Source organism: Lethenteron reissneri, chromosome 48 (genome assembly GCF_015708825.2).
Source record: "Lethenteron reissneri isolate LAM-NWPU_2019-01 chromosome 48, ASM1570882v1, whole genome shotgun sequence".
NCBI classification, from domain to species: domain Eukaryota; kingdom Metazoa; phylum Chordata; class Hyperoartia; order Petromyzontiformes; family Petromyzontidae; genus Lethenteron; species Lethenteron reissneri.
In genome coordinates, this window is record NC_083826.1 from 6,686,701 (window position 1) to 6,712,531 (window position 25,831).

The 25,831-nt window shown below is 48.5% G+C and overlaps 1 protein-coding gene across 1 annotated transcript in view; it reads right to left on the reverse strand.

Moving 5' to 3' along the window:
* Nucleotides 1-25,831, reverse strand: part of LOC133354672 (astrotactin-2-like) — a 484,322-nt gene that overhangs the window by 32,295 nt on the left and 426,196 nt on the right. Inside the window, exons 18-20 of the mRNA XM_061571710.1 lie at nucleotides 10,962-11,254; nucleotides 4,768-4,901; nucleotides 2,610-2,765 (exon numbers count right to left, since the gene is read on the reverse strand). Coding sequence (XP_061427694.1) covers nucleotides 2,610-2,765; nucleotides 4,768-4,901; nucleotides 10,962-11,254 — 583 coding nt within the window. The remainder of the gene's footprint in view (nucleotides 1-2,609; nucleotides 2,766-4,767; nucleotides 4,902-10,961; nucleotides 11,255-25,831) is intronic.

Sequence of the window (25,831 nt, forward strand, 5' to 3'; positions counted from 1 at the left end):
ATTCTACGTGACTTTACCAAAAGAACCAAGAAGATGAATCCCTGCAGTCACGAAAGCTTTAAATCGGAATCAGGGAAATATATAATATGTACTTAGACACAGAATCCAGGTGCCACGACTAAAGAAGAATAGTTCGCTGGTTTCAGGATCCCAGCCTTGATATTTGTGCAGAGATGAGATCCAGAAACATAGCCAGGGCCCTGATTAAAACGGGGACTTAGAGAATGAGATGTCATCCAAAGTAGCTGTACAATGATAAACACAGAGCTGAAAGAAAAAAAATTATACAAATATATTTTGAACATTCGCCTCTTTACAGAAATCCATCACGGGCAAAACGATTTACAATTTCATTTGGCTTCTGTTATGGATTTGGTATTGGGTTGACGTAAGATGCGGATGAGAGGCATTCCATTTAATTTCGTCGATCAATATTAATTTTGAAATTGGATCACCATATCTGGCGCGAGGCCGAAGCCAAATGTGCAACACCAAGTGCGTGCCAAGATTAAGGGCAGAGGCGGCTGAGTAACGTTGGCAAAGTCACATACGTTGTCGTGACAGAGCATGGCGCAGAGTGTGGCGGACCCTTTGTAACGCGAAAGGCTCCGTGCGACTGACATTTCTACGATGGGCAACAGTGCACAACAGAAGCGTTTCGTTTGCACCGGTCGAATAACTGCGATGCGTCTGCACATGTGCACAGTTTGTCTATTGGCCGGTCGCGTGTGGTGTGGTGTCGTAAAGTACTCGCTAACAGCACTTGCGCCAAAAACCTGTTCAGGCTATAAGGGGAACCTTTGTCTTTGCACTCCCACCACTTTCAACATGATTGGTCGGCGTGAAAGAGTCGACCAAATGTCATCTCGAGCTCCCTCTACGGGAGGCCCTTTCGCCAGCAGTGGGGCAAGACAGCAATTGGCTGAGCTGAACCGTGACCTCCTCTGTGCACGTGCACACTTAACATACGCATCTTCCGATTCCGTTCCGATGATGTACACGTACGTCATCGGTGATGAGGAAACTTGAAGAAAAGCTAAAATAACTTTGTCGGTACCGAGGCTCCCACAAGGCCATGCGGGAGGGCAGTGTGGCACAGTTTTCCGCCAGCTATCGTAGAGTGGCGGTCGTGTCGCTACAGTTCTCTGCGGTGAGTACAATGGCTTTTAAAACAACGGCGCTACGCCTCTCTAAATAAAATAAATGCTGAGCCGCTTGCACGTCCCGAGATTCAGAGGTGAACGGGACAAACACTCTGCAACTTGCAGACGTCTCAGAACGGGAAAGGGTTCACGTGCAGAGAATAAAACGGATTTTTCTGAAGTAGTGGCGGTGCTGGACAAGGATGGAAAAACTGAACTTGACAGATGGCCGTCAAGGTTCCACAGTGAATAGATGAACAAGTGGCAGACAACGAAGATTATTGTTAATCACGAGTGGAATTTGGTAGCGCGCCCATCACCATGAGATAGAGCACCCTGATAAGAATTTCCAACCTTTTGCATTGCTATGCATTTGTACCATAGCAGTGTCTGTAGACAAAAATCATGGGAGTGGGTAAAAATATTCAGCAGGGTAACCGATATGCCAGATGAATGGGTTCCTGTTAGTTCGCCTAGGAACTGATATTTGTGAATATTGGTTCCGATGGGAAAACTAATGTTTGTTTGTTACTGGGGGGAAATAAACATTACGTGACCACTCACCCCCCCAGAGTAACAGCTCTGACCAATGATTCCAGCACGGCTCCTTTACAGGGTAAGAATCATTCATTTTATGGACGAAATTATATACTGTATATAGCAAGATCACTGTGCACACCAACTTAAGAGGATCTGTCAAATGACTCTACAATCTGATTGGCCCTCAAACCACAAACCTACAACATTCCCGGTAGGAAATGCATGGATGGAGAACAAACTTTACACGACACCGACACTCACCACAGTACATCTCCATCAGCCGAATTCACAGCTTTGTCCACTGACTCGCACCATGACTCTTAACAGGGTGCGATATGTAAATAAATACAAGGTGGCACGTACACCTATCTCAGAACATTGAATTGTCCTCGAGCTACGAACCTCTCCAACAAGTGGCAAAATTCACTATCCCTTGGGAATCGATATTCACAATTGTTGATTTATAGAGGGGGGGGGGAGGCGGTGGGGAGGGAATGGGTGAATATTCATTCTGGTCGCTCGTTTCTGGGAGGACAAATAAATCACGACCACGGCATGGCACCACGGCAGGCGGCAGGCCCTCACCCCGGTGAATCTCAGGCCACCGTAATTCACAGCTCTGACCATCGTCTCGCAACGAGAGAATGCATTACTCGGGGCGCGATATATATATAAATACGTATAAAACGCGTATAAATACAAGGTGGCCGCGTACAACTAACTCGGAACTTTGAGTTATCCTCGAACCACAAACCTCTGCAACAAGTGGCAAAATTCACTATCCCTTAGGAATCAATATTGATTGATTCATTGTGAGGAGGAGGAGGTAGGGGGGATGAGAAGGGATGGATTTTAATTTAAGCTGCCCGTTCCTGGGAGCACAATAAAACCGTGACCATGGCGTGGCAAGCGGCGGCGGGCCCTCACCCCAAGTGCATCTCGGCGCCGCGGACGCCCGGCTCGGCCACCGTCTCGTACTGCAGCTCGAAGTCGACGATGCGGGCGCCGACCGGCGGCTCCAGGTCCTCCCACTCGAGTGCCACCAGCGTGCTGGTGGGCTCCAGCGCCGGTGAGAGCCGCAGCCTGAGCCGTCAGCCGCCGGCGAGGCAACCACCCCCCGTCGCCCGTAGGTCAGCCAGTGAAGTGTTACGTTGATTCTGGTTTTACCAAATTATATGATCCTGATTTTCTTTGTTCTTTCGGTAAAGTCACGTAGAAGGGAAATAATAAAAATAAAACATTGTGGCCGAAACGTCGTGAGAATTATTTTTTGCTGTCTTTCCGACAGACCTGTTCTTCACCTGAGGATGGCTGCTTGCGTTGTGGCCGAAACGTCGTGAGAATTATTGTATGATGTTTTATTTGTATTATTTTATTATTTCCCTTCTACAGTGACTTTACCGAAAGAACCAAGAAGATGAATCCCTGCCGTCACGAAAGCTTTAAATCGAAATATATATGATCCTGTACTGATTTGGAGACAGGGATGATTTCAGTATAGTCTCAGCTTAATCCTAGTTTACTACCTCAGTAGTATCATCTCAGCTCCGAGTCGGTACTTAGCGTGGAGCCGGGATGATGCCACTGAGGTAACAAGCGAATTTTTTTTCGTCTTCTTCTAAATTTTAGTGAAATAACTCATCGGGCGAAACGACCCTGAGTCCAAACTACCGATCGAAGGCTGATGTGCAACGATACGGCGACAGCGGCTAACGAGTCTGAAGTGAAGACTCGGTCAAAGAACAACTCTGCACGACTCGCAGTCGCTTTTAAAATTGGAGCCATGCGGTTGGGCGATTCACATTTTTTTTCTTTCATGTTATGCGATAATGTGTGGTGTACAGGCTTACTGGAAGATTATGGGTAGAGGATGGTGTGATAAACAATTGGATTCTAGATTTGAAGCTTTCGTGACTGCAAGGATTCATACTCTTAGTTCTTTCGGTAAAGTCACGTAGGTAAAAAATGAAATTAAAATTATTTTTAAAAAAGTGATTTTTTTTAAAATTAATTTTAATTACATTTTTTACCTACGTGACTTTACCGAAAGAACTAAGAGTATGAAACAATTGGATGCTTCGTTTATACAAATTTGGGTGCGGTACGATTGTATATGATGTACAGTTGTACTGTGAGGCTTATGATGCTTGTGTTGAACTTCTTTTGCACCGTACGTAGCCGACCGTGAGAAGAGGATGCATGGTAAACGGTTCTGAGTGATGAATATTTGAGTTTGATTTGGTGATGCTGCTGCTGCATTGGTGGCGGTGCACAAGCACGATTCACAAACAACTCAACGCACTCATCATTCACACCCCCAATGCCCCTTCTTCATAGCTGTCGCAGCATTGATGTGCTACGAAGAAGGGATATTTCCCAAAACTTTACAAGTTATATATTGTTGTTTCCTTTTAAGACAGGTCCTTAGAAGTAGTTATTTGGTGAAAATTGAAAACTCATTTATTTAGTTTTTGTTTTTAGTTTGTCGTAGTTTCCCCTCACCTTTGATTAGCATTGTTGGCTACGCACAGTGCGAAAGAAGTTCAACTTACATACAAATATGACTTATTATTGTTGTTGTTGTTTTTAATACAATGAGGTGTGGTGGATCTTGCTGTCTGAGCGTCGTGTGCAGGGGGGGGGGGCTGCCGGGGGGTGCGTGGGAGGGAGGGAGAGGGGAGGGAGGGAGGGGGAGAAAAGGCGGGCGGGAGGGAGGGGGGGGAGGGGAGGGAGGTGGAGGGAAGGCAGGTGGGAGGGAGGGAGGGGGGAGGGAGGGAGGGGGTAGGGAGGGGGGGAGGGGAGGGAGGTGGAGGGAAGGCAGGTGGGAGGGAGGGAGGAGGGAGGGAGGGAGGGGGTAGGGAGGGGGGGAGGGAGGGAGGAGAGAGGGGGGGAGGCAGTGGGGAGGGAGGTGGAGGGTAGGCAGGTGGGAGGGAGGGAGGGGGGAGGGAGGGAGGGGGTAGGGAGGGGGGGAGGGAGGGAGGAGAGAGCGGGGGAGGGAGGGGGGAGGGAGGGGGGATGGATGGGGGATGGATGGGGGAGGAAGGGAGGGGGAGGAAAGGCAGGCGGAAGGGAGGGGGGCACATACGTGGGCCGTGGCAGGGGGGCGCAGTCGGGGAGGCCCTGGTGGTCGAAGGCATCGGGGTCACAGCGGCACCAGTTCCCCACGACCTCGCCGCGCCCCGAGCACCAGGCGGCACTCTGCATGGCCGTGCGGCACGCCTGCACGCGAACGGCAACAACAGCAGCAAGCGCCGTCGTTATCCGCCACCCCACGACGCGCCACCCCACGCCACCCGCCCGTTTAAGTCTCTCCGTCCGTGTCCCCACGCGGGTTCAATCGGAGGGCCGAGCCTTGCGGGGAGGGTCGTCTGCCCCCAGGGGTTAAGAGTCCGTCACCGCTCTGCCGGCGGGAACGCGCTGCCCAGGGGCAGATTGCATGCCCTTTTCGCACGTAATGAGAGGCCGGACAAATGTGGGCGCAGCCATATTTCAATTAAATCGGAATTGATTTTAAAAAATGCAAGATTTTTTTTTATTAAATTAGCCACTTGTGTATTTTTCGTATATTCACTTTCAAACATATGACTGCAATTTAGCATTTTTATTTTCAAGCACATTTTTAGCTGGGGCAGAGCCCCAATGCCCCACACGCACGCCGGCCACTTCGTGGATGCTGCTCTTTTCAATTGGCGGCGCTGAGCTGGTGTGGAAATTCCACGTCATCGTCGTGTCGGCCAGTCTCTCCATAGAACGACCGGTGCAAGAGACATTAACCTCAGGAATAGCACGACCAGTGTGGGTTGGTAGAGAGGAAGGACCAAGACCCAGCCCACAGATATCACTGGCAACTGATGTTAGCCACAGCGGAGAAATAAACACGGGTCAGTGGCTTCAGAGTGCGGTGACACTAACCCACTGGACCTCTCTGCCTCATCATTTGTTGTGTGTTCAGTTGGTTGTCCTTCCCCCCCCCGCACCTCCGGTTAGCACGGCTGGCTAAGTACGGTGCGAGAGATTGTTCAACATACGTACGTCCATCACGTCCCATTCAGAGAGCGGCTGCCCACAAGGAAAAACAAACATTCACGCTCCGTCGGTTGAAACCCGAAACGGCAAAAAGCGCACGCGCAGAACGAGCGCGCAATTCAATTACCTCCTAGGGAGAATCTCGACGAAGAGGGATGCTGCTTTTGCTCGCAGGGAGGCCTCTTCGGAGCGGCCTCTAATGTGCGGCGCGGATCAATGCCGATGGATTTTGCGGGCGCGCGAGGCTCCGACTCGGCCACCGCGTCGGTTCACCCCCCCACCCCGCTTCGCGTCGAGGGGTGCGGGATCATCCGAGGCCGCCGCCGCGGGCGGGCGGGCGGGCGGGCGAGCGCGCGGGGGGTGACCCCTCTCTCCTGGAGGAGAGGACAGGGCGCTAACTCGATAACGTCGTCCCCCCTGCCACCCGTAATGCGGCAGCCTCGGCCTGTGCCGGCCGCACCTGGAGTAGGGGCCGGCGGTACAGGGGTCGCTGTGGAAGGGCGCCTCACTGGCTAGGAGATGGTAACTACCTAGCCTGGTATACAGGAGGGCGTGGGTTGGATCCCGACCCTGACGCCTGCTGTATATTTGGAGTTTGCGTGTCTCTCTCTCTCTAATCATCATCATCACGGTGGCTGGAGATGTTAACTATCTCGCCTGGTATACAGGAGGGCGTGGGTTGGATCCCGACCCTGACGCCTGCTGTATATTTGGAGTTTGCGGTGTCTCTCTCTCTCTCTCATCATCATCATCACGGTGGCTGGAGATGTTAACTACCTCGCCTGGTATACAGGAGGTCGTGGGTTGGATCCCGACCGTGACGCCTGCTGCATATTTCTCTCATCATCATTATGGTGTCTCGGAGATGTTAACTCGTTCGCCTGGTATGCAGGAGGTCGTGGGTTCAATCCAGACCATGACAATGCCTGTATATTTTGAGTTTGCGGTGTCTCTCTCCCTGTGGTCGCGTGGATTTTTCTCCAGGTGCTCCGGTATTTCCCTCCACATTTAGAATCAACGTGCGTTTTGTGTATTTGGCTGCATTACATTTCCAGGCGACGATGTGCCACTTCGTTGTGAGCTGTCATTAGTGGCCAGTTCGCGTCTGAAAGAGAGCTACGTAGCTCAGCGGCGAACGTTGACTCAGAGGGCAGTACCGGCGGAGGGGCACGGCACGCTCTCACACCCCTCTCAACCGGTTCTCTTTGCTGAGCTACGGACTACATCGCTCAGGGGTTAAGCAGCCGATTATTTTTGTCAATGACCGCCGGGGAGTTCTTTGCGGCCGTACTGCTGCGTGTTTCTCCGAGGTGGCGTTGCGGCGCTTTCGGTGCTTCTGCAGGAACTTGAAGAAAGAAAGCCAGCGGTATCTCCTGACACTTGAATTGGAAAGCTTTGAAGAGGGTTCTTGCAAAATGTTCGGATGAAGAGGCTGATAATATAATGAAGGATGTGCTAAGAAATAATGGCTTTTGAGTATGTGTGTGTATATATATGTCTATATACATATTGTGCAGTGGATAGCGCAGTCTGATACTAACCTGGTGACCTGGGTTCAATCCCTGCCAGAGGTCGCAAATGGGTTTTTATTCCTTACCCGTACCCGTACACGGCCGCACCAGGGTCGCAGACGGGTACCCGTACCCGGCCGGGTATCGGGTAGAGTACGGGTATCGGGTACCCGGTTGCGACCTCTGATCCCTGCTTATGACCAAAAACAGTGGCGAATATTTTAACCGGTCCTGTGCTTAGTGTGGTGTGTAAAGATTAGCACTGGCTGGGCGTGGTGCTGGCCACCATAAATAAGTCAACACATAAAAAATTAGGAAAGTGTTTATGAACTCTTTAAACTTAGTAAACTCTTGAAAATGTGTATGTAAATCTTCCAATTGTTCCAAAAGTGTTTCATAAAAAAAAAATAGCTAATGGACATTTAAATTGCACTCCTAATTTACTTTCGTACGGACGCCTATTTTTACCCAACAATGATCTACTATGATGGTTGTCGGCTTAATTGCGGCAGCTCGTGCAGCAGCACATGCGGGCATTGCTTTTCGCACAAGATGATGAACAGCGACGGCTCGGGAAAAATATCAGCTGAGAATCGCTGCACTGGCCACCAGCTGCTCGCAGCAATCTCTGATATATCTTTTTGCTCTCCTCCTGCTCTCAATGCCCTGGCTCTGGGCCACGTTATTAACGAGTGAGAGCACACGGTTGCGTTGAAGCTCTCCACAAGCTCACCACTCACGGTGGCTAGATGTGAACTACCTCGCCTGGTGGACAGGCGGTCGTGGGTTCGATCCCAATCCTGTTGCCTGTATATTTGAAGATTGCGTGTCTCTCTCCCCGTGGTCGGGTGGATTTTTCTCTGTGCCCTCCGGTTTTTCCCTCAACATTTAGCATCAACATCGCGTTCATAGTATCTGGCTGATATAAATGTCCACACGATGATAAGCCACTTTGTTGACATATCATTCGTGGCCAGGTCGCTTGTGAAAAAAAGTGATATAGCTTAGTGGGCCTTACCTGGTAAAATAAAATGTAAAAAATAGTTTACATTTAATAGTTTATGGTTTATTCGAACAGCGGCGGCGCTAGGTATACGTAACACAAGCAGAAGTTTAGGGCCCCAAGCAGCTCATGGGGGGGGGGGGTCCCAGTCTCAGATTCAAATCCTAATAAACATCACGGACACTTTCGTTTTTTGAGAATTGCTGTTCAAATTACCGCTGGGCTCAGACAATCATAGCGCGTTAATGAACGCCTGTACACGTGACGGTTTAATCTGAGGCTATATATCGAGTGGTGGAGAATTACACACCAAAAATTTGGCCAGATCATTATCTGGCCAAACCAGAAAATCAATTGCAAATCACAACAAGCAAATTAACATGAAAAAACGCCAATTATTCTGCCTCTATCTGGGCCGCTTCTCTCTTTTAAATTTTTGCTAAAAGTCTCTTATCTCATTCCATCTAGGTCTCTTGCCAATGTGGCTCTCGTCGTCTCGATATGGGGAGCGCCAAATAATTTCTAATAGTTATCACTGAGGGCCCCCCACAATTGGTGAGCCACTCACCGCTGGGATGCTCACACGATAGCTTGGCTGGTCAGCAAGCCCTCTCTCTGTGTAGTTTAACATGTCGGCTTTCGCGACTAATAGTATCCATAAAATCGTTTTTTGGGTTAGATCTCGTAAAAATGTACCTGCTCTCTCCATTTAAACCCCCTCTTAGGCAGTTCCCACGTGAGGCCAAACCGCCCTCGAATACATTTGGCCAAATAAATGTCCCTCTTTTTACATTAGTATTGTTGTTGTATTGCAATATGAGCCCAGTGCAGAGCACAAACCGTGCCGTGAGGCGTTGGGGGGGGCGAGGGTACAGAAAATCCGCGGATCTCAGCTCCGAATTCTATGCATCTGGGTTTAAAGCAGGGGGGAACGATGGCTCGCCGCCCCACCGAACAGGCACCACGAGCGGGGTGGGGGTGGGAAGAGGGGAAGAGAGGAGGGCTATGTTAAAAGGAAAGGGAGGAGCATTGAGGATGGAAAAACTTACACGCACATTGGTCAACTTCTAAACCCATCATAGCCCCCCAGCCAAAATGTCCCTCTTAAATAAGAGTCTTGAGATTCGGTGAGGCTTGCCTGGGTAAATAATGTGCATCATTGTTAAATGGCACTATCATATTTACTACGACTCATTTAATTTTTAATATATATTTAACGTACAGCGTCGTGGGATGCAATTAGCATGAATTCCACCGTATAAATACAATTATTTACATTGATTCTGCGGCTACTAATGGACGTGAGCACTGCTCCACTGCTGGACAGTTTAAGGGACACTTTGCCCTTTGTAGTCACAACTGCTTCAACTCAATGCCTGCCACGAAACACGTGGCCAAAATCCAGCAGCTAATAATGTCTCTTTGGATTGAATACCATGGGCTGTGGTCTCTCAATGGCGCAGAACATTTCCCAATTGTAATTTGGAGGAGGAGGAGGAGAAGACGTGTTTACACGGTGCTGCAATCGAAAGTGACGCACATCTGCATTTGCAATATCCATTAAAATGGCGATTGTCTTGTTTTGCGCATGACTTTAAAGCAGAGCACATGTGGGGCATAAAACTACTATGCACAAGCAGGTGAGAGTGGATTTTATTTTGCCCTAAGAGCAATCATGATGAACGCGGCTCATACGGTGAGGGTTGGAATATCAGGCGGACTAACTTTCTACTCAGAGATGGCAACTGAGCCTTATGGCGGGACCCCGGGGTCCCATAAGCCCCCGGCTCTCGCATAAACTGCGCTGCAACGTCATTTTATGTCTGTTGAAGGCGAACGACATGGCAATCTATTCCTCTCGACGAGCTCTACACGATGCGCTAATCAAAGTTTCAAAGTTGTGTTTATGACTACGGCATTCGTGCTCGCTGCACTTGGACGATACGACAACAGAATTATCCGCACCAGGTGGGTCGCGGCATTTATGTGCGCGGTTGGATGGAGTCGCCCAAATAAATTAATTAATTTATATTTTGACTTACGTTTATTCGGGACCCCGGAGTCCAGCCATAAGGTTCATTAGTAATGATTTAAGGACACTTTCGTGGTGCAGCGGTCAACGCACTGAACCTACAACCCAGAGGTTCACGGTTCGTTACGATCTCACGGCGCGACAATTGAAACAACGAACACGTTTCCTAAATCTCTGCCTCTGTCCAGCTCGCTGCAGTGTGATTTGGCTCACCATCGTGGGCGCCACGGTGCCGAGATGTTAACTACCTCACCCGATATACAGGAGATTGTGGATTCGGTCCCGACCCTGACGATGCTTGTTGTAAATTTAATGCTTGCACGTTCTCCCCGTGGTCGCGTGAATTTTTCTCCGGGTTCCCTGTGTTTCTCCCTCCACATTTAAAATCGACATGCGTTTAGAGCATTTGGCTGCTATACACTTCCACGTGATAAGCCAATTCGTTGAGCTATTACTTGTGGCCAGGTCGCTTCTGAAAAAAGGGATATATAGCTCAGTGGGCCTGACCTGGTAAAAATAGAATAATAATTGGCAGATGGTCGAACGCATTGGTGAGGTGCGGTGGCATCAGCGGCTTTGCCCACGATAACATCTTAATCTTCATCACGAACTGTTTATTACCAGTCCTTACTGCTAGACGGCAGTTCCCTCCACCACCTCATCCTCCTCCACCTCCTCACCCCTCTCCCGCCCGGCGCGTCTCTCACCTCCCGCGTGCGATTGTCGTGGAGGAGTTCGCAGACGGACGAGGTCCTCGCGGCCTCGAGGAGCACGGGCGTGGGGCCAGTGGCGTGCGGCTGGCCATGCTCGGCGCAGAGGCTACATGACGGCGGGCAGCCGCCCTTCTCCCAGCAGCTCATCTCCAGCCCCGGGATGCCCGCGCCATCCCCGGCACCACCGCCGCCGATGACGCCGCCGGCCAGCCCGGAGATGTACGCCGCGAAAGACGTATATTTGGGGTCGCGGCCCCGGTGCGTCTCGCCACCCGACTCGTGCATCACTTCCGGCCCCGGCAGGAGGGGTGGGGGGGACAAAAAACGGAGATTCAATCGACTTCTTTCCACAAATGGACCAAGAACCTTTGCTGATCTTGGCAAGGAGTGTAAAACGTCACACGGACTCTGGGCATCCTCGCAGCGGCGGTGGCTTTTTGGCTGGCCGTCAAACAAAGATGGTCACCGTGCCGCGCGCTTTCAGATGCGCTTCTGCGGCCGTCTGGAACGCTCTTCCTTCCCATATCAATGCAGTTATGCCCTTTTAAATCATCCGAGATTGAAAATGAATTTCTTTAGAACTGCTTTTGTGTTTTGTTTGTTGCCCTTCCGATTAGCACGAATTGCTACGTACGGCGCGAAAGAAGTTCAACACGCATGCATACAATGACGATAATGGCCTCAGCGGCATGGGGGGCGGTGGGGAGGGCGAAACGTCGGACGTCATTCGAAACAACACGTGCCGCATTCTGAAAAGACGGGCGTGGCGTTGCAGAAGGTGGCTCAAGTACACGCCACTTCGCCAGCCATTGCTCCTGCGGATGTGTGTGCGGGTTGTGCCTGTTACGGCTCTCTGGGCGTGTTTGGTTTTCGGGTTAGGACCGCGTGTTGTTCGTCACGGTGTCCCATCCAGCGCACGAAGCGGCACATCGGAATACCACGCAGTACAGTATGAAATCATACCAGAGAGCTATACAGCCACAACCGCAAAAAAACAACGTAGGACTATCACAAATGTGTGACAGAGTGCATACTTGTAGTGTAGTTTAACAACATCGAGTAAATCGCGTGCCAAACTTGGATCGCGGGGCCGGCACACGTGGCCAGACTCTTTTTTTGATCTTTAACGCTCACTGCGATGCAAACGGCGCGCACAAAATTTTTGGTTACCGCACCACGTGGCATTAACCAGGGCAGCAGGCCGCCACGGCTCGAACCAACGAAACGCCCGCAAAGAAGCCGTCACGAGCGGCACACACGCGCACGCCGCGGATACGATTCGTGGCGAAAATAAACGCAGTGTCATGAAAACGAGCGACCACATCGTGGATGGCACAGCGAACGGCACGGCGGGCCCGTCAACTGATGGATGGCTGCATCAGCTGATGGAGGGACAGGTGGTGGGGGCGAGCGGTAGTGGCGTACGTCACTTTATTTTTTAACGAAACAACAAGGTGGGCACGTAACAATGCTTTAGATGACAAACTCGGGGACTCGCGTACGTCGCTTTTCAAGGGAGACGGGACTCAACTCACGGACGCGTGCGGTGCTCGCAGCGACGGCCGCTCCTTTTGGCTATCCGCAGCTTGACGAATGAAAACGGTGTGGGAATCACACGTGAATTAAGCATGGCGTGCAGATAAAGGCCCCCTCTTTTGATGTTGTGTAAACATTTGCGAGCGAGCGGTACGTTGCACGCGGTCCCATTACAGTTCCATGCAGCTGTATTTATGCGACGAGCCAACTGGCAAGGGGAAAAGGCTGCAGTGGAAAAAAAAAAATTGTATGTGGAGAGAGGAAAAAAAAACTGGGCCGACGTCAAACTCAAAAAATCATGAAATTATTATAAAATATAATTATAATCTCACAGCCCCCCCCCAAGCCCATATAAAGACACGCCGCAATTATATATCGCAATAAATAATAATGCAGCGATGTCAAAGCTTCTCCCGCAAATATCATGCCCATAAAACAAATTGGCATATCAAACTTTTTAGGCAAAAGTTGGCGGCGAATATTTAGGAGACATTTATTGTGCGCGCACGTACAGACTTGTACACGCACACACACACATATATACAGATGAGCGTGTACACACATGCAGATACATTCATACACACACACACATATATACAAGCTAAAGAAAATAATCTGTCATATAGCCTGAATCGACTTTTGGGGCAGGTGCTGCTAGCAAGTAACTATGAAGGCTGGTATGGCACACGAGGTGGTGGGTGGCCAGCACCACGCCCGGCTGTCTTTGTCTCATGAGTGGCGATGTTTGCACATCGCACGAGATTCTCATTTAAGGCTGAGTCAAACTAGCGGAGGCCCAGGCCTGTTTCAGATCATCGTCACTGGTGTTGGCCATGAGCGGCAATTGAACTCAGGTCGCTGGGTTCGCAGCACAATTACATACAAACTCATGCACACACTTTTATGCAGACTCACACACGAAGAGACATCGACACACTCTCTCACACACCGCCTTGCACAAGTTGTGCGGTGGTGGGGGCCGTGAGAGGGAAAGTTACATTTCAGGGGCAAGAGATGATGGCATGTGCAATTAATCAGGATGGTGGAGCGCTCCCATCCATCGCGACTGTCCCGGGCAAAGACTGATGAACTAGGCACTTAATAAAACCAACGGCTCCTGCCGTTAAATGTGAGGCGCTTCGCTCATCCTGCCTCGGAGCAACACAAGGCAATACATAATACCTGGCCTGTCCTCGTGATGGGCGGTAATGTCATTAAAGGCTGGCACCCAGGAAAGGAATGTTATTACCTGGCAGTAAATGTTATTTACAAGGTGGCTTTGGTGTCGCTTGGCCAACCACCAGGGACTGCATTATTGCCGATGCGAGCTTCACTCAAGAGTCAAAGACGGAGAGAAAAGCTCGTGCCACACGTCGTTCTGATCGGTGATCAGTCACTGATATTATCAGTTGGTCGCTGACGTCACCGTATACTGGATGTAAAAGTGCATGAGGACTTACAATTGCTTGATCTTGCTGCTGCCTGCGGAAAGGGGGCCTCCGCTAAAGTGAACTCTAGTTGGGTATTTGGCCTACTCTTCTACATCGACCCAGACGCGTTGGAGGAGGCGGGCGTACCGACACTTTACCCCACCACATATGATCTGCCAATCGACTTACCCGCAGTGCGCCCATTGTGATCGTTGAGCTGCATTGGGTTCCGGTTGCCGAATTAATACATTATGAGGTCGCACTCATTGTACACAAAGTGTATGCCACGAATGAACTACGGTACCTTGCCGATTTCTTCACGGAGCATGAACCATCACGCAAACGCCGGTTGTCCTCGCAGCGGCTTTTGGCTGACCATCAAACAAAGACGGTCACCGCATCGCGACGCTTTCAGAGGCCGTCTGGAACGCTCTTCCTTCCGATATTGAGACGCCACTGGAACTTTGCACTTTTAAATAATCTCGGTTGAAAACGAATTTCTTTAGAACTGCTTTTTCGTGTTTCGTTTGCTGTCCCTCCGCCGCACCTCCGATGAGTACGGTAGGCTACTTGCAGTGCGAAAGAAGTTCAACGTACATACACACAACCATTGACTCCAAAGGGTGGGCAGAGGTGGTGGCGGCAGAGCGGAGAAGTTCGCGGTGGGGGGATTAAGAAACTTGCCCTGTTGTTTCGACTGCCGCACCAGCAGATGGAACTGAACCCGCGACCTCTGCACCCGCAAGAGCAGTGCACGGCTAAATATTGCGGCTCCTTGAATCAATGTAATAGCAATGACGTAACGCCAACAGGGGATTAAATATCAATGCGATGTTCTTATATTGTCTTTTGCTTTTAATATATTTTTCTCCCCCCCCCTATCCCCCTTCCCCCGGTGTTCCGACTAGTGTCGGTTACAGGACGTAGCTCCTTTGTAAAGGGCCCACCACTAGATAACAACATGGATTTCACATCCTGTTGGGAGCACAACAGATGTGAAACTTTACACCCGCATCACACTAAATGACACGGTTACATCACCCCGCGACGTGCAGGTGTGCCCCCCCCCCCCCCCCCCACTGAAACCAGGAACGCCGAAACGTCAATCCGGCCGTGTTATATTACAAGGGCAAATATACAAGCTCTGCACGAATGTTTTAATTCCGAAACGAGAAATTTGATTAACGGCTGGCGTTGGCCCGCTGGGAAACACTCATCTCAGTCATTCACACCGACCCAACGCATCTGCAGCCAAGACCAACATACAAGGCCCTTCCTTATTCGTTATCTCATCTCACTCTACTCCACTCTGCTCAATCTGCTACCTGTCCCGTCTCATGTCACTCCAATTCCCATCCTGCACTCTCCTACCTCTGCCCTCCACACACGTTCCTACCAATCTCCTCTCATCTCACTCTACTCTCTCTCTGCACACTCTCCATCCTACCTGTCCCCTCTTATCTCATCTCACTCTACTCCCCCTCCACACTCTCTCTGCTCTAGCAACCACAGCTTTGTATGGAATACCCCATTCAACCTCCACCGTGGAAGGTCGTTCATCTCTTCGACCGCCCCGATATTCTCGAACTCCCTTGCCTCCCAGACGTCCGTGTTGTCGACTCCGTGTCCCTCTCCAAGGCCGGGCTCAATCCCATCTCTTTGAAGAGCCCTCTGCTTATGTCTGATTGACGCCTTTCTATCAAATAAATACGTCCACTGTTTCTGTACGGTGGCTGCGAAGGATATACAGGAGGTCACAGGTTCGATTCCGAACCTGACGATGCCTGCTGTATATTTGGAGTTTGCATGTTGTCCCCGTGGTCGCGTGGATTTTTCTCCCGGATGAAAAACCATTTCGTTGAGCTATCACTTGTGGCCCAGTCTCTTCTGAGGAAAAAAAATTGATATATATCTCAGTGTTCCTTACCTGGTAAAATTACAAAAATAGTTTAGTTTAAATATTTTTAGTCCTGAGATGCATTTGCACTTCGACAGAATATAAATCCAAATTGTCACTGCATTGAATACAATTTTGCTTCCTAAAAAAATGGTACAGATGGAAGAGAGCTGTGAAGACACGCGGGGACATAAAGGGAGATTTCTACTACAGAGTGTCAAAAGCTACATGACTTCAGTTTAGACACGTGACAAAACATTTGGGATTGTAGACAAAGCAACACAACATCCCATTCTCCCTGACGTAATGGCCAGCCCACAGGCTTTGCAACCCAGAGATTCCCCAGTTCGATTCCATCTCCTGGCGTGGCAGTTGAAAGAATGGTGACAATTTTATTGCCTCTGTCCACCCGCCGTAATCGACTGGCAGGTTGCGTGTGGTATGGGTAAAACGTGCGCACTCTCAACTCTTCGACCGAGAGTGTGCCGTTTGTGCCCAAGCGTGCAACGGAGTCTCGGCATATCAATGGCAAAGACCAGACCACAGAAACATCTCCAGGAAGAGTTCTCTGGAGCTCTACGTTTTGCATGTTGAACTTCTTTCGCACCGCACGTAGAGCCAACCCTGGCAATCGCGAGCTGCGGTTAGCTCCCTCGAGCAGTGACGCAGGGACGCACTTGCAAGGCCTGCACCTTTAACCCCCCTCGCTCATCACGGGACGCGCGCGACAATGAGAGACGACGGCGTGCGACAAATCAATGGCAGTTTAGCCGTCGGCGGGCCGCACTGCTGCTTCTCCCCGCGCCTTTCGGCTAATATCACCTGCGCTGGGCGGCATCTGTGAGGATTTACCGTCTTGGACGCAGTGGCCCCCGGTCGCGTCCCCCCCCCACCGCGCCAAAGCCCGATAGCCACGCCGCGCACCCCGCCTCGCTCGCACACCCTCACCCCATGCGACCCTCTCGGTCTGGCGTCTTCTGTTCCTCCCTCCACTCATTCTTCGCCTCCCTCTTTCACTCCCTCTTTCTCTCCCTTACTCCACTCCGTCCACTCCCTCCATCCACTCACTCCCTCCACTCCCTCTTTCACTCCCTCCATTCTCACTCCCTCCACTCCCTCTCTCCCTCCATCCATCCACTCCTTCCCTCCCTACCTCCATCCACTCCCTCTCTCACTCCCTCTACTCCCTCTCTCTTTCCATCCACTCCCTCTCTCCCTTCTCCACTCCATCTCTCTCCCTCCCTCCACTCCCTCTCTCACTCCCTCCACTCCATCTCTCACTACCTCCACTCCCCCTCTCCCTCCATCCACTCCCTCCCCTCCCTCTCTCTCTCCATCCATTTCCTCTCTCTCTCCTCCACTCCCTCTCTCCCTCCTTCCACTCCCTCCCCTCCCTCTCTCCATCCACTCCCTCCCTGCATCCACTACCTCTCTCCCTCCTCCACTCCACTCTCTCCCTCCCTCCATCCACTCCTTCCCCTCCCCTCCCTCCCTGCCACCACTCCCTCCCCCCCAGCTTCTCTCCCCGAGATTGATGCCGCGCGGCGCGCGCCGAGGATGACATCATCTCCCTGAAAACAAAAAAAAAGTCAAAGTCAGCGTCGATAAACAACAAAAAAAAGCCACCGCCCGCCTCGGCAGCGCTGCGGTCTCCGGGCGCGCCGAGGGGCCCCGGGCCGCTCCATCGCTCGGCCCCGCGCGGTGGACGCCGATAGCGGGGTCCAATCGGGAAAATTGCGTCGTTCTGCCACGCGTCGCTCAGTCGGGGAAGCGTCCAACTCCGTGCCGTTGTTTTCGGGGCTGCTTTGTTGCTGCGCTCGGCTCGTTGTCCTTCGGCCGCGCCTCCTGTGAGCGCGGGTGGTCCGCGTACGGTACGAAAGAAGTCCGACGTACAGAGTGTCTCTTCCCCTTGTTCGCCCTCTCGTTCTCATTTCTCTCCCACGGTTTGTGTCTCCGCAGTCGAACGCGAGGCTCGCACTGTCCAAAGCTTAGCTTTGTGGTGTGTTGACTCAGCCCATCATCTCTCCGGGGATCGTTAAAATTAGTACTACTTTGTGGGGGCAGTCAATAGCGGTTGTCCAACGGACAGTCTTTCCCCCGCCATAGGAATGTGTAATTTACATCACTGCCTCCGAAGTTGGAAAAAAACCGGGAGATAAGCACTGCCTCTCAATGGTCATTTGAGCAGAAAATCACCGTGACCCTTGAATTGTGTCGATGGGTCTTGGTGCATCCGTCGATACTCGACGCGTCAATGTCTTTTTTATTTTCTTCGAATACAGATGGGCTATCAGAGTACTGAATTTAAGTAGTCGAATCGTCTACCAACGATTGGTGACATTTCACGCGGAATCATGGCGGGACCCCGGGGTCCCACCATGAGGTTCATTTGCCGATGCTCGAAGCGACAGTTTAGTCAAACGAAGTGCAAAAAACCCACAAAATCCAATTATGATGCTCAGGATAAGAGTTTCCATTGCAAAATGTGTGCTCATTCCTATGTAATTCTGACCGCACTACAGGGCATCACGTCAGAAGCTAAAGAAATTCGTCACAGCGATGCAACACAAAAAAACGCCACACTTTTAGTATTTGCCAGTGCATGCCGCTAGATATCTACAGATCTACTGAAATCGGCCACGACACAGTGCACTAATCACAGAGCACTAATCAACATGTTGATTCAGAGCTGACCGGAAGAATTGCCCACATTACGAAAGACATCGATGGTAGATCTACAAAGTAGCTCAAGGTGCTGGGGCGCAGCAGGGCTCATAAAAGATGTGAACCAAACTGTGAAGTGAAACGCAGACATTGGGTAATTCACCCGATTTTTTAAATTGACAATGGATTCGTTTTTAAAGAGCTTTCCAGCGACTGAGAAGCAACTGGAGCATTGAGAAAGTGTTCAACTCCTGCACGCGTTCAAATTAATTTTGATCGCTCGGCGCGAGGTGCACAAGCCCACCCCGTGGGGAAGTTAGTTTTGACGAGGATAAACTACGCGCTTTTCTGGCTCGGGATATTGCGGCGTATCGCGTTCGCGGCAAAAATGACACGAAAAAATAAAGTGGCTCCCCTATCCCCCCCACCCTCTGCTGTTTGGAGTTAAAGAGAGACCCATGGAAGAAGACGTTTATTCTTCTCAAGGCTTCGTTTGGCACGAGAGAGATTTACACTGGTCAACAAAAAAAATATTTTTTTCTGGCCTGGAATTTTGCAGCTGTTTTAGACTAATTTCAGGGTGCTGATTCCAAATCTGATCTCAGATTTGCTCTATCACATCTCATTTTTATGCTATCGGCATACCCCATTTTCATTGATTTTACCCAAAATTAACTCTGTCACTTATGATTGCAAGTTGTTGCGAGTCAGTGACTGGTTTAGTGTTAAAATATGGTGCTGTATTTTTAGGATAGTGTGTTTATAATATCATTTTATGTAGATATCCACATTTATTAAATATTTTTCTTCTGCAGTTTTTATTGAAAATGCAATATTTGATATCTCAAGAACCTGATGTGATAGACAAAAACTGATGCCAGATTTGGAATCAGCACCCCAGCATTACCTTAAACCGTTGGAATACCTTATGCCAGAAAAAGTGTGTTGACCAGTGTTATCTTTACTTGAAACAAGCTCAATGGGTGAGGAATGAATCAAGTGGGCTGCCACACATGGCAACGTGTGTGTGGTTCTCAGATGCGTGTGGGGGAGCGGTGGTGCAGCGGTTAGCGAACTACGCTACGAACCCCCCGGCCACTCGACTTTAAATCCGCTCACGACCACCAACTGGTCCTAGGCATTCCCCTGGATTGACTCGGCTCTCAAATGAGTACCCAATTGGTTGTGTAAACACTGCCACTTGGGAGACAAGAGGTGGCCGGGCATGGTACTGGCCACCCACTTCCTCGTGTGCCGTGCAGGCCTTCATCAGTGCTCGTTTACAGAACTTGCCCCAACAGTCTGTTTAAGGCTACACAGGTGAACTTTGTCTTTGTCTCAGACGCTGCCTTCAAGCAACCACCAGTGCATTACAATAGACGAGCCAATCAACTGGGGCAATTTTAGGGCAATTGTCGCCGGCATTTGTCAGCGGCGATGATTGCCGCGGAATTTCCCATTGTCAACATTTACTTCCACGGTGGCGCCACGGTGGCCAGATGTTAATTACCTCCCCTGGTATACAGGAGGTCGTGGGTTCGATCCCCATACTGATACGTGTTGCATATTTAGAGTTTGCATATTCTCCCCGCGGTCGCGTGAAAGACAAATTAAAATCCGTATGGTTCAATCTTAATTTTAGAACTTAATTTTAGGCTATGCGTTAATTGTGTGTTGACCGACTCTCTGTGTTGTATTACATTACATTTCGATATTTTGCTAGGTTATTGAATTTTAGTTTGTCCTTCTGATTTTCAGACTTGCTTGCCGTGTCATCGCACTTGCAGAACCTTTTTTTGGACCACTCATTGATATGCAAATGTTTTCTCTAACCCCTCCCTCTCTCTGCCTCCTCCCCCTCTGTCATTTAAGGCCACCCCACAGAGATGATCACCCCTCTCTGGTTCCTGTCTTGCTCCCTCTATGTATCTTGGTGATATCTGTCTGCTAATATGTCTGTCTATAGTTTTCTGGTTAGATTTTATGTCGCTATTTCATTATACCTGATGATGATTGCTTGTGTTGCAATCGAAACGTCGTATGCTATTATTTAATTTAATTTATTATTTTATCTTTAGACGTGACTTAACCGAAAGAACCAAATAATCATCCGTATGGTTGTTGAGCAATGCAAAGCTCTTATTGTAAATATTCTGTTGACCGAGTGACTGGTAATATCGGATTAAATAAAGCGATCACCTAACTTTGTTGTCTGCTAAGTTATCACGGTCACTCATGGCTGATATGTTGCTGGTGATGGTTGCTGTCAACAATTGTCATAAAATTAGGTATTTCAAGGCACAAATGAATTTGTCGACTTTCTGTTTGTTATATTATTTTTATGTCTTCCCGTTACCACATAGGTCAAGGAGACTATCAAAGATATCAGATTAAGAGAAGATGAAGTTGGTTAGGACAACTGCATCAAATGTGCATGAGAACAGAATTAATCGTCAGGCAGGCAATGCACTGAAATGTAAAGATACAACGGAAAGAATAAAGAGCAAAAAGAGAGAAATCCATTAATTCCTATATTGTAATTATAATTATGATATAATCCATATTGCACTTAAACGTGCCAAACATGTCTCACAGTGCAAAAAAAACAGCTAATGCATGTACACTTGGATAACTAATGGGTATGAAGGATTTAAATGTAATTGGAAGAGCATGGGAAGACTTGGCTCAGCTTGGCCAAAAACTGGAAACTGGTGATGCTGTGTTGCCCCATGTGCCCTCCGGAACGTAATCGGCTGCAACTGCTTTGTCCACATCTGAGCCAGAAGTTGCTCAACATGGCCGTGTCTGGCCACACCCCTTACAGCAGAGCCCCACCCCTTACCTGGTTAGCTCCAACCCCAACAGACTCAAATCGGGATTGCAACGACCAAGCAAATGCGTCAGACAGTGATGGAATACGTTGCTAAAAATCGCCGAGCAGATTCATTGTTGGAAGGTGGAATCTGTCCCTACTCAAAGCCACCGTGGGTCGAGAAACTTCAGAGACGTCCACATACAAATGGTTCAGTTGCATGCAACCAAGTTGCGCAAACCACTCACTCAGGTGTGGACTTACGTTACAGGTAAAGACCTCACCCCATTTAACTGATTCCCTGCGCCGAACGTGTGCCCACCTTGGCTGACTCACGAAAGTCGAGCCCTGTATCAGGCAAGAGGCAGTGGAGCTGCCACTTGGACAAAGAAGGAGTTGTGATGGAATGCAGGCACTATTTCAAAGTCGGACCGTTGTGATTTATAATGTAACTGGATCGAGCTTTTGGCTACTTTCAGGAATTATTACGAAGGCAGAGCGTTTTATTATTTCGAGGCGATCTTCAAACTGTAACTTAGTGGAACAAGTGTCGTTGGAGATGAGTGCATGGACTATATCATCGTAATCATATTTAAAAATTCTATGCTCGAACTAATTATAATCAGTGTATACGAGTACAACATAATCAAGACTTACATTATGCATGCATCCTACTTTAAATCAATCAATCAATGCTTTCTTTACACCTACAGTATAATCAGTGCGTTTGACATCAGCAACGAAACACTTTTATAGTGATAGGTTTTTACCCTTTCAACTGGTACAAAAACTGACACCTTTATATAAGGCATCATGTTTGCAATAACCACAACACAAGCAGTCAAAATGCAAACAAAAAGAAACAACTCTGATAATGAAAAGCATATGCACTGTCCTTGAAGTTGATTGGTCCACACCCGAGACTGCTTTTCTTAAAGCCTAGTCTCACATGGTGTTGGACCAGATGACGCCAAAAGGCGTACATTTTTGTTTGCATTTTGTGTTGTGGTTATTGCAAACATGATGCCTTGTATAAAGGTGTCAGTTTTTGTACCAGTTGAAAGGGTAAAAACCTATCACTATATTTTACCACTGGTAAAGGAGGTCTCATAGTGTGAAACACTTTTCATCAACAATCGTGGTTCAAGACATCAATGGGGTGTTTTCAAGCATGTGGAGAAACCCCACACATGCCAAGGGGGCAGCACTCGACGCCACACAGATGGAACAGGTTGGAGCCCACATTTTTTGCCGCGTTTCCATCTCCTGGCAAGCTGGGGGGGGGGGGGGGTACGCGGCTCCAATCTTCGGCGCCCGCGGGAAAAGGGAATTTCGCCATCGTTTGTCGAGATCCACCGACGCTCGCCCTCCACAGGGCTGGACTACAAGGAGGCAATGCGTTCGGTCACCACCGCCTGGCCCAATCGATGAATCAATGGCACCGTTAAACCCGCAGTGTCGCACCGCAGCGCTTAACGTCGGTAATGAAACGGTGATCGGTCCGCGGTAGAGGTGGGGGATTTTGATTTTTGTGGGGTGGAGCGGGGAGGGGGTTAAAGTTGCCAGATGTTACAACTATCGATGAGAACACAGAAGGCCCATCGACACGGATGCTTAATATGCACGGAAACAAATTAAAAGAGTGAATGTATAACGTGTGCAAATGCACTTTATATCTAGGCAGAGGAAAAACTAAATCCAGTGCGGAGGTGCAGCGCCGTAATTTATTTAAATGGCTACATTTGTCGGAGAAGGTTATAAGGACAACCCATTAATTACGGTTTGATGGTCATGGGAAGTACATCTACACGAGGGCTGGTGGCACGGCACAGTATACCACATTTGTGAAGTTTAGTCGGGAGCTTTGAGCCAATTCCTTCGTACCCAGCATCAATAGCCTATGCCATCTCATGGTCACACATGCGACCCTCACGAACTCACCGTGATCATCAGAAACATCCGACTTTATTTTTTAATAATCAACAACAACAAAACCTTCAATAACACAATATTAGTGTAACTCCAAGTGCCTGCTCTCTGTGCATGATGACCAGATTGGATAGTCTGCCAAGATTACACTCAGGTCTAATGTAAATTTAATCAGAGCACAAGCACAACAATCACAAATGAAATATTAATACGTGCACATTAGCCAGTGCATTGTGAATGTCTCGTAATAACAAACAGCTGTAAATTAACTCCTTCGAAACGCAGAATAAGCAAAAGCTTGAGGATCCACGCAGCTAAGAAGGGCCTGGTGATTTAAGTTGGGGGAGGAATAGACATGCATGAAATATCTCCTGAGAAAATCCAAATTTGTTTCATCACACAGTCTTGTATCACTACATCTCACTGAACATCTCTCGTTCACCTCCACATCTCTTTATCTGGTTTCGACATCTTATCTCACTCGATCTGCTAGCCACATCTCTCCCATCATCTACACCGGCTCTGTTTTCAATCAACGTCTCTCGGGATCCCCAAAACCGTTCACCTCCACATCTCTTTACCTGGTTTCGACATCTTAACTCACTCCATCTGATAGCCACATCGCTCCTGTCACCTACACCGGCTCTGTCTTCAATCAACGTCTCTCGGCATCCCCAACACCGTTGACCTCCACATCTCTCTACCCGGTTTCTACATCTTATCTCACTTCATCTGTGAGCCACATCTCTTCTGTCACATAATTGTCAACATTCTAATTGTCATTTAAGGAGGGTTCATGATATGAAAATGGAGTTGATACATTGCATAGGGCCCCCAATAGGCTTGCGCTACTACTGCTGTTAGTTAACCACTGACAGGGCTTTGCAAAATAAATATTTTGCCCAAACACCAGCGTAACTCTTTAGCGAAAAAGCCAACAAACCAAGGGTACCAGTGTGAATGTGTGAGATTAAATTGATTAAAACAACACAATATGGAATATATATTCTTGGTTCTTTCGGTAAAGTCACGTAGAAGGGAAATAATTAAATAATAAAAATAGAAAACAATAAAATTCTCAGTGGCGTTTTTTTTCTTTGTTACGAAAAAAAAACCGCCACTTTTTTCAAATTTTCTTGCTGTGGATTTCACACCTGATGATGATTGCTTGTATTGCAGTCGAAACGTCGTGATAATTTGATTGTTTTATATTCGTATTATTTTATAATTTCCCTTCTACGTGACTTTACCGAAAGAACCAAGAATACGAGTCTCTGCAGTCACGAAAGGTTTAAATATTAAAAATATGGAATACGTTTACATTAACCCCCCACACACACGTGTAAAAAAGATTTAACAACACATATTTGGACCATCTTATTTGACAGTTACTATTCTACTTTACCGAGTGTTGACATCCCCAGCGTTTAAGAGTACTCTCCTTTTTGCAGTTGGATTGTCAACCAACACCGGGTACAACAACATGTGCACCTATTGTTCTCTTTTAGCCCCGCCCACCCCCCCAACACGCTCCATTCATTGGCTACCACATTCAGATAAGCCCCTCCCCCTTAACTTATATTTAAGAACTTGTCTCTTGGAATTTTGCCTCACTTGATACAGTAAATTTAGCTGTGACGGTCCCACCTGATGACGGAGACTTGTGTTGCCTCCGAAACGTCGTGATTTATAATTTTATTTCTATTATTATTTATTTTATATTTATTATTTATTTTTATCTAAAACCTAAGAGTACGTGTGAAGCAGTTAGCTCACTGCACACTGAAGCTGGTGTGCCCCTGGGTTTAATTCCTAGCCGTGGCTGTCGTAGCGGTGAGTGATATTTGAACCAGTTCTAGCCTTTGCTCTGACCTCCACCACCCACCATCACCAAGCAGCACTGCACCGGTGTGGTGAAGTATGGTTAAACAAACCCCCATGACCAACACGATATGGGAAGGCCTTCATCCAACGGTGAATTGGCAAAGGGCTGCAAGTTATTTCATATATGCATACAATAATATAAAACAATAATTCTATATTATACAGCCATAATATATTTGTGTTGGGTTAGATCGCGTAAAAATAAATGTGTCGTTAAACCCGCCACCACCCGACACAGCCAATTAGTAAGATTTGTCACGTAAACAGAACGTGCCAATTCATTACTATTACAGCACGCCGGTGTGTTGGAGAGCCAAGCCACAACATTTACAATCTGAGTACGACGTTTCGCCAGTAATTACAACTAGGATCATCAGGCGGAAAGCCAGATTTGTGGAGAAATCCTCCTGTTTCCTTCCTTAAATAGAGGGATATATATGATGACGTCACTTGTGAGTCTACGTGTTATATTTATACGGACTCCAAACGTGTACATTGTCCAGGTCAGCAAGTATTCTGGGCTACGTATATCTATAAAGTATGCAAATGTAAGATGCATTGACTGTTCTTTTGCTGGCCTCATTGAAATTACTGGTAAATATATTCATAATACATGCACATTTCTTTCGTCCATTTACTTATGAAAAGGCACGTTTTTTTCTTTCTTACAGCCCATGCACTCAAAGCGTGTGAATACCCAGGGGTGTGGATT